Source organism: the organism of the source record quoted next, unplaced genomic scaffold (genome assembly GCF_019419815.1).
Source record: "Pyrus x bretschneideri cultivar Hongxiangsu unplaced genomic scaffold, Pyrus_bretschneideri_v1 Contig23, whole genome shotgun sequence".
Lineage (NCBI taxonomy): Eukaryota > Viridiplantae > Streptophyta > Magnoliopsida > Rosales > Rosaceae > Pyrus > Pyrus x bretschneideri.
The window spans coordinates 977,024-986,666 of record NW_025999535.1 but is presented as its reverse complement, the minus strand read 5'-3'; the positions used below and the strand labels follow the sequence as shown (position 1 = coordinate 986,666).

The window sequence follows — 9,643 nt, the reverse complement described above, 5'->3', positions numbered from 1 at the left end:
TTAAATCTTAATAATATTTGCCATTAATAAATAGTAGTAATAATGGTAGGGATATGGGTCAATTGCACAAAAATGGCGTTAATACCGGATTGCACAAAAATCTTCCACTCCTTCCAAAATCCTAGCATTTCTAAAAGAGCTGCACACAATTTACAGCAGATCTCTTGGCTCTCAGGTCCGAAGAAGAAGAAGAAGAAGAAACTATGGTTCGAGCTTTCTGATCAGGGTTTTCGACTAGTCCCTAGTATATACCCACGCAACCGAATCAGGCAAGATACTTGAACATGTTGGGGTTTTCCTTGTCCCTCTCCAGGTAGTCCCGAGTGATGAGATCTTCAATCCGCTTCTTAATCGCTTTGATGTCCGGCTGCGCATTTCAAGTCCGCCCATAACCGTTGTCAGTACAGATTCAACGGGAACAGAGAAACGCAGAATATATATAGATATGGATACAAGAACACGAACGTAAATTGAAAATTGCATTCAATGACAAACATAATGTAGTACCTTGAACATTTTTCCCAGCTGCTCAACGCACTCCACGACTAATTGTTGATGACCCAAAACTTTTCGACTCTTCATGATCCTAACAATAGCAGCATCAATAGCATATCTCCGGTCTTTGTCAACATCTTCAATCACCTTCTTCCTTTCGTCCACGGGTGGGAGAGGAATCTAAGGATAACAAAACAGCACACGTTAATTAATCTTCAACTCTCAGAACAAGAATGAGGTGGAAAAAAGTATAGGGATCTCAGACCTTAATTCTTCTCATTTTATCTGTGAACTTCTCGTTGAATTCAAAGCAGTCATTCGTTGAGATGGTCTTTGTAATTGGCTGCTTGGTGAGAATCTTGTACTTGGCACACGAGAGCGAATGAAGCAATCTAACCAAGTCTTCATGAGTAAGGTTCAACTGAGTCAGTATTTCTGAATAGCTCAATTTATCAGCACTGTTGAAGAGGAGCAACAGAGCAGCCTGTGAAAAGAAAAAAAAGGCAACAAAATATAGTCCCCGTACTCGAATACAATCTTGAAAAGGTGACATTCTGCCAACGGCCAAAATAAATTAAGCAAAGTAGTGCAATAACCTGATAGGTTGACACGACCAATTCAATGGGTCTGGTGTCAAACTTGCCACTAACATTGCACGTGCCCAATGAGTAAATCCATGTAAGTTTCCGGTGTTTTGTTTTTGTTTCATAGAATGACTTGAAAACTTCAACACACTTAACCTGGAACACAAATATACAACAAACATATGGGCATCAGGTATTCCTGCAATTGGGAACATGTGTATTTCCAAGCACAATCTATATATTTGCAGTGCTAATCTTCAACAAACTAAATATTACCATCTCTTCAGGAAGGTTAAGATCAAACGATTTATAACTTGGCCAGTACCCAGTTGTAAGTACAGTGACTGTCAAGTCCATCCCAGGATTTACAGCAGGGTTACTTTGAAGATATTCCTCAAACCCTTTCTGGTTGTCTCGAGCTATTGTCAAATCTGTGACCTGAAAGATAATTTAGGAAATTTAATTTAGGTCAATAGATAAGTTCATATTTCAGCATAGGTCAATAGAAACAATTTTCTACTTCAACTATGATCAATAAAAATAATTTTCCGATCCAACTTATGTCAATCCTAGTATTAAAAATACCCTGTGATCTCAAGGACAAATATCTCTGGAAACGGAGGAAGATAATGAGAGTACTTGCAGGATGTGCATCAGATGGCTAGATAACTGGAGTATATCATGTTTTCTTATGTTGCACGTAATTGTAATGAAGTGACCTGGTAACCAGTAGCTTACTTTGTAGACACTGGAAAGGCTTGTTCCCCAATTGGGTTTTTAACTCTCTTGCTCGAGATATAAACATTTCCATACGAAATTAACCATAGTTTGACAGAAAAAAAAAAAAAAAAAAAAAAAAGGGGGGGGAACTATCTCTATTAATGGTGGAGTAACAGTCAGAAACATTCCCAGTGAAGAAAACAGGCCCACTCACCATTCCCTCCATTTTTGACGTAAACTGTCCACCACATTGCTGCTTCAGCTTTGTCAGAATACTTCTTTCGTGGTCCTCGTTGGCACTCCGATCAAAAAGTAACCGACGGGCTAGTTTTTTCCTGTGTATTGAAAACAATTACTTATTGTCTACTGAGCCGACACGCAGACACATATATGTTGAAGTACAAAGACACTGTTCGCTCTTCATGATCATTTACCATGTTGTCCGCTGACCCACTGGCTAAAAGAACTCGTATCACTTATATGACCCAAGACTTTGTACTACTAACCATTGGGTTTTCACATAGTAACTGGTAAATGCCTTGTTAAAACACTAACTGGAAAGTATCTGACAAGAACTTAAATTGTAAGACACACAAAACCACATATGGTATAAACTGAGAGGAAAAATAATAGATTTACCTGTAGAATTCTGCATAAAGGTCTTTGTCACTGATATAAGCAAGCAGCTTAACAACCTGAAGAAAGTTAAAAGACAATCTTAAAATTAATCAAAAGACCAAATGAGTTCAATAAGAATTACCAAACACATCACCAACAATAAATGAAAATTCATAATATGGAAAACCCTCCATAAAATAATACCTTCTCAAGCGTTTCTTCTATGGCCTCATCACTCAATTTATCACTGCCACCCTTCTTGAGGATATTATCACAGAATCCAGCAAGTAATTCAGCACTTGAACTCCCAGAAACGGATTTATTGCAAAATACCTCAAAAGCCTCTTTCAACGCCTATTAAACAAACAATAGAAAGGGGCCTTTTAGATAATGTAACAGGACAAATGTAAATAACACGAATTCTGCAACACTAACCTTGTGAAAGAGTGTGTGGTTCTGAAAGCTTTCATCAACATATTTCATATACTTGTCATGCAGCTCAATTATGTTTTTTATAAGAGCCTGAAAACCACAAAAGATACGTCAACCACGGACTGCCAATCACTGCCAAAATTATCAAATAATAGAGATTAAATTAGTTACCTGTTCCTGTGTACCAGCTCCACCTGAAGCCTGCAGAAGCAATTTCGATACAAATTAACACCATAGTCATAAAAAGCAGGATGAACACGTATTCAGTTCACTCCCCGGATGCTTAATTGGATTCAGCAATGCACACATAATACAGAATCAAATAATACTACTGATAAAGAGCCCTTGGCACAACATAGTCAACAAGCATTCAAGAAAGGACAGCTTACTGTCAGGACATTAAGTTTCTAGCCAAAAAAAGATAAAGTCGACTTAAAACAATCATCCCATTCCTGCAACATTTTATTCTCTTCTGCCTCAATAGATTAGCCCATATAATGCCATGATCCATTTGAACTTAATAAGCATTTGAGTCAAAGCTCCAAGATGAGTAATTAAATGTGCATCAAGCAACCATGCAATAACATCAATTCAAACATCACTTACTCAAATCATAAGTTGTAATTATACAATGAAAAAACATGTTAGTACAAAAGCAAGTTTCATATATGTGTATGTATGTGGGTTAGGATCAAGGGACAAACATTTCGACCGGTATTTTTACACTTTTTTCAATCTTTAGATTTATAACATCCAAGGGTACTAATTAAAAAATGCAGAGAAACAAGCCTATATGCCTCCCTCTCACATTATTCCCTCTTCCAGATTTCACATTTATTTTCAGTCTTATTTTATAAGATTTTTTAGATTAGTGTTTTACTATTAATCATAATCTACGTCATCATTCATGTCATTTATTGATTAAAAGCCTCCACATCACTTTTAATTAGGACCCTTGACTGTAATAAAATACATATACTATGCAAACACCTAGTTATTGTTCACACATCACACTTGCAACCTAATTTTTTGAAGTAGCCAAGATATGGGGCCAATGACTTCAAAGACATCTACAAGAAGCATCAAATAGAGGCAACACGCAGGAATTTTAGTGATTGGCAATTACACTCCAGCATGCATACATAGAACGGTAAGCAGAATAAATGTAATTAGATCCAAAACAGAATACAAAACATATCCAGCAATTACACCTATACTTAAGTTCAATATATCTTTCAGGATAAATACATGGCAGCAATAACACCAAGACACTAGTGATATGTCACTTTCAGCATAAACACAACGAGATACTTTTTTGCAGCAAACCCTAAACACAAGAAGATACTGAACCTGGTTAGCTGCAGCATCTTCAGCCTGTTGAACCAAGGCTGTACCTTCAGCAGTAATATGCTGCAAACCATCAAGTATGTTAGTACTGTTGTAATAAATGAGCATCTGAAAGAGATAGGAAGAACACGAACAAAAAACAAACTAACCTGTTTAAATACAAGACTAACAGGGTCCAAGCCTTTAGGTATTTTGTTGTAAAGTCTAAATATCCTAGAAAGACCGTCCGCCTAGACACAGACAAGCAGACATAGTCTTAGAAATACAATAGAAGATAGATTGCCAACAGGATCATAAACTGCCAGGCAACAAGATACCTTATCCAATCTCAGCAAAGCACGACATCCAGAACCCTCCTTCTCAAGCAGTTGAGTTGCATAAACCACCAACAACTCATGTTGCACTTTCTACAGGCAAGAGTGCAACTATAATTTATAAGAACTTGAAAGAACACAACATCATGATACAAGACAAATGAGATTAAAAATAATACAAATTATCAAACCAAAACTGTTTACACCACCTTTTCAATTATAGAAGCAGGGTCACAACATTAGGCAAATCATACCACGTCCAATGTATCAGGTTGTTTTTAAACCTTTTATGCATTATGTAATGCATCAGTATGTTCCTTGCCACATTCCATGTTGCACAATATTGATAGCTTTTCTAGAATGGTACATCCTATAAACTCCTAATGCATTAATGCTAACACACCTGTAAATGATTCAAATATCAACAATTGGCCCACGGGTTTCATAAGATTCCTCTGAAAAATTCACTTATTTCCAACATTCATGCAAGATCCTATAATATACAGGGGCACACAAATAGTAACGCACACAAACCCTTTCTATATCACAGCTACCACACAGCTACCAATATACACACATACTATCTACTAACTGGATTCTCAAAATGTAGTATTACACATTAACTAACCTCCACAAGCTTTTGTTCACTGCTTGAATGAAGGTAGTTATTAACTCTCTCTTTCTCCCTTTTCAAGCATTCCTCTGCCTGTATAATTCCACAAGAGTGGTTAGACAAAAAGTACACTGAAAATCCACACGCTGTTTGAACACATGAAAACTTGCCTTCAACATGTACTCCGGACAAGTATCTGTCAAAATCCAATTTGCTGCTTTACGAGAATAGTATTCACCACTATCTACTAGAAAGTGTGCTTCAAAGTCCTGTTCATAAGACTCCATTTCACCCATTCCAATTTCAACAAATATATCTACCACATTCTTCAATAGTGCTCTATCAATCTGCTCTCCCTCACGTTCTTTATCAATCTGATTGGTCATACAACATTCATCATGGCCAGGATACATATACATAAACATAGACTTGATCATGAAGCAATAAACTTACAAGACCAATAACAGCAATTCTGGCATTAGCATTGACCTCCCGATAAACCTGAGGTTACATATTAAATACATTTGAGATTACTGAATCCCCTTTCAAAAAACAACAAAGCATATAAAGGCGAGTAGGTATTTTTGGATGAAGTATGTATAAACATATAAATGATCCAATAACTAACCAAATCACGAAAGCAGGTTAGTCCAACTTCCTTTAGTGCAGGAAGTGACCTTCTTGCAATGAAGTAACGATCAAGGTAGTGAAAGAAGCGTGATAGCCACCTAACCATTAGTTTATGGTTTGCCCATCTTTTAACAAGCTCCCGCAGCATAAACTCATCATGCTTCTCTCTAAGAGCAGGCAGCACCTAATAGATGAACAACCAAATAGGACTATGAAGTTCAGAAAATAATGAAAGAATGTCGCTTTAGTTAATGATCAGGAGAAAGAAACCATAAGCAAACATCTCAGGATGTTCCTTGACCCTCACCGTTGAAGTAATGTATTCCTCAAATGCCTCCCGATATTTGTCATATAGCTGCTGAGAGTAATCGTTGGGGGGCTTTTGAGTACACATGTTATAGATGGTTCTGTACTTAAAGTTAAGGAAAGGTTCACCTCAGAGAACACACCAATAAGGAGCAAATAAAAGAAACACAAAGCGTTTAAAAAATATATACAAAACAACCAAAGGATACGTGTAAAGCATCATATATTCTTCTGAGTTGAACTGAGGCTCCGGTAACCCCTCTAGGATCTTCTTCAGCTTCGTGATCCCTTTCTGCATATAGTCCCATCCTTGATCCAACTCAATAACTTTGCGCTCCATTTGTTTGAAACAAAAGTTTCGTTACCCTCCCACTACAATTCTATCAACATAGATAGCAAAAAAAAACACAACAAAAGGTTAACCATATAGCCCACTTGTACATTCGAGCACACATACTGTTTATGTGCAAGTACATTCGTGTTATAATTTGGAAATGATTACAAAGTAACCCCCAATAGTCATGCCAAATGATTGGCAAATACATAACAACCATATATTCCATAACATCAACCGAAAAATGTATGGCGCCAATAAGTAACGACGAACAAACCATGGTAAACAAAGCAGTATAGCAATGCCATTAAAGTCATGGAGAACAACCCCAGATTAAATCATTAACAAACAACACTAAATAGATGATGAACAAGTGATGACACGGGAAACCCCTAGATAGATAATAAACAAACAAAAATTGGGAATCATTATCCCGCACAGAACATATAAACAATGCCAACCAAATAAACCCCTAAGAACAAAAAGGTCGCTGAAAAAAATAGATACAAAACCTATAATCCTATACCACAAACAAGCACGAAAGCAATATTACACAGCGAAGAACAACAAGGAAACCGTAGAATCGAAGCAGACGAAGAACAACAGGACTGCCGCTGCGTACGGGCTTACAATATTCGAAACAATGGGAAGAAGTGGCGGAGGAAGAAAGATTGTACCTTCGCAAAGAATTCGAAACGACGGGAAACCCAAATCGCAGAGAGAGAGAGAGGGCGTCGGACGGAGAGCGGGGAGAGCTAGGGAAAATCCACAAATCCAATCCCTGGAAATCGCGGAGAGGAAAATAGTGGGAGGACGAGGACGAGAGAAGGAGACTGATCGCAAATCAGGCTTTTCTTCATTTTTATATAGAAAAAATGCCAGGACGAAAATAGTTAGCCAAATTCTAAAATAGGCTCTGGGGAAAATAGTAGGAATTTTTAAGACTATATTTGTAAATTAAATAATGCGTTAGTCATAATTGAGACGATATAAGTACATTATTCTTTTTTTTTTTTTTGTTAAACGATATATTTTGTTAGATTAGAGGTTAGATTAACCACCAACATGATTTGAACTCACGCCGTCATGCAAAGCTTAAACACCTTTTCAGCACTTGTCACGTTACTTAATACTTAAGTAACAGTTTAATTTACAATTACGTCATATAGTTTATAAAATATGGTTTCAATAGATGACCTTATTAGCATTACTCTAATAATAATGTCTACATTTATTTTTTTACGAATCTTTTTCAAACTGCTCTTAAAATAGCTAGAAGTCTTTTTTTTTTAATGATTAAGGTCAATTTTCGTATGACTTGCTGAAAATTTTATTAGTCTTGAAACGCAAGTAGAAACAAGTGGGAGATTGTCTATCATTGCATGTTATTTAGAGTCTTCCTCTTCTCCTCTCTCAACACTATTTAAATTACTTTTTAGTTATTTAAAAACAAAATCCAACAAGTATAAGTGCCCTTTAGAAAAATCACTTGAATTTTGAATAAAAAATTCGACATGCTTTTGGTGTAATCACTTCTTACAAAAACCAGCATAATGCTTCCCAACAAAAGCGATTTCGAAGACTATAGAAAATAATATTTTGTTGTTTTCATTAAATTTAAGAAAAAAATTAACCAATTAGCAAAATCCTTTAACTACTATGTTCTTGTCAAATTGTTTATATAAATATTTATTTTGTTGGAAGTTTTATCTTGTTCTTTAAACCAGAGAATCGTACTAAGAATAGATAAAAAAATAAATATATATAAAAAATAGAAAGAATTGTCTTATATTGTTGGACTCCGTAGCCCAAAGCCCGAACATCAATTCATAAAGCCCACAAAAATATGGGTCATCCCATGAACCTTATTTTACGGAACATAAAGCCCGAACATTTTATGGGCTTTGTGTGCTAAGGCTTATGGACTTTATGTACATTTTACGCTTTAAGAATGGAAACTTTCGGAAATTTTTCAGGATCGAAAATTTTCGGATTCGGAATGGAAATTTTCGATTCGGATTGGAACTTTCCAATTCAATTTGCACCCCTACTTGCAGGGTATGTATGGACGTTAAGGAGATACCCTTAATTTTTAGGTATTTCATACCGAAATTCATGTAGGATTCACCTTTTTATTCATTCCCTTGTACCCTTGGTGTTAGTAACCAAAGGCTATAACAAGTAAACGTGCTCTTATACGTGATCTTTCCAAGCTGAATGCACACTAGTAGCCTGCCACTTGAATCATTATGATAGATAGTTGTTAGTTGGTAAGGTTACGCACTCACTTTGAGCCGACTAATTGACCATCGCATGAGAATCCGACCCATAGGAAGAGATACGACTATTGAATGTTTCAGTTACCTAAACGTGTTGGATTCGGATCGTAAAATTGAACACAATTCAATTACTAAACGTGTAATTGAAGACTTGTTGACCCTAAAAATTACTAAGTTTACGTAGCGCATGCTGAGTAATTAATAAGCTAACTACGTCATTTGGTTATGTGCGGGGCGTGCCAACTCGTCAGTCGAGTTCTGCTGGGGAGTAAAATATGTTGATATCGCGTTGGGTGCACTGCTGACTTCTCGATCTTGTGACTGCAGTCGAGGAAGGAAGACGTCTCGGCCTTCGGGTTCTAGAGCCTGAAGACAAGGCTACTAGTTATGCGAAGTTCACAAATCGTCTACACTCGGTTCAGTCTCGGTAATTATATTTGTGAGAGTATAAGTACGCCGAACTAGTATCAGACTATATGGACACAAATACTCAAAAGAGATAAATGTCTTGATGGTAAATGTGGTTCGGCCGTCGGAATGCTGAACTCTAAAATGTACTTGTGAATATCCAATCATAAAATAAAACTCGGCGTTCAATGTGTCGAGCCTAGTAACCTGTAACACCTCACTTTGTTGAGAATGATGATGAGATGACTTCTACCAACAAGGACTCGCAAATCCTTGTTGACCGAGACTTGGATAAATAACCAGTCGATCTTGAAGCAGTGTTGTCTATCTAAACTAAAGGTGCTCATCGGTCGGCTGATTCTACGGCTCTAGTGTTGTCTATCCAAACTAAAGATGTCGTCGGTTGCCTTCACAGTGCTGTTTATCCAAACTGAAGATGTATTGGCGAGAAGAAAGGGGGAGAGGAAAAAATCTCAAGGTTGTTGAGAAGCTTTGCGCATGGCACTTTGTGTGTTGATTTGAATGGGGCTTGAATGATGCATTCCATTCTTTATTTATAGCAG

The 9,643-nt window shown here is 36.8% G+C and overlaps 1 protein-coding gene across 1 annotated transcript; it reads right to left on the bottom strand.

The window, feature by feature from the left end:
- Nucleotides 1–7,274, bottom strand: LOC103967396 (cullin-1). Its single transcript, XM_048585620.1, has 20 exons — nt 7,071–7,274; nt 6,269–6,439; nt 6,061–6,160; nt 5,752–5,937; nt 5,577–5,624; nt 5,294–5,497; nt 5,139–5,216; nt 4,514–4,603; nt 4,346–4,426; nt 4,200–4,259; nt 3,021–3,050; nt 2,853–2,939; nt 2,622–2,771; nt 2,439–2,494; nt 2,014–2,134; nt 1,356–1,517; nt 1,092–1,235; nt 761–979; nt 508–675; nt 1–367 (listed from the first exon to the last, which is right to left on the bottom strand). The coding sequence occupies exons 2-20, from the start codon at nt 6,397–6,399 to the stop codon at nt 266–268; spliced, it is 2,217 nt and encodes a 738-aa protein (XP_048441577.1). The 5' UTR covers nt 6,400–6,439; nt 7,071–7,274; the 3' UTR covers nt 1–265.
- Nucleotides 7,275–9,643: the final 2,369 nt, after the last annotated feature.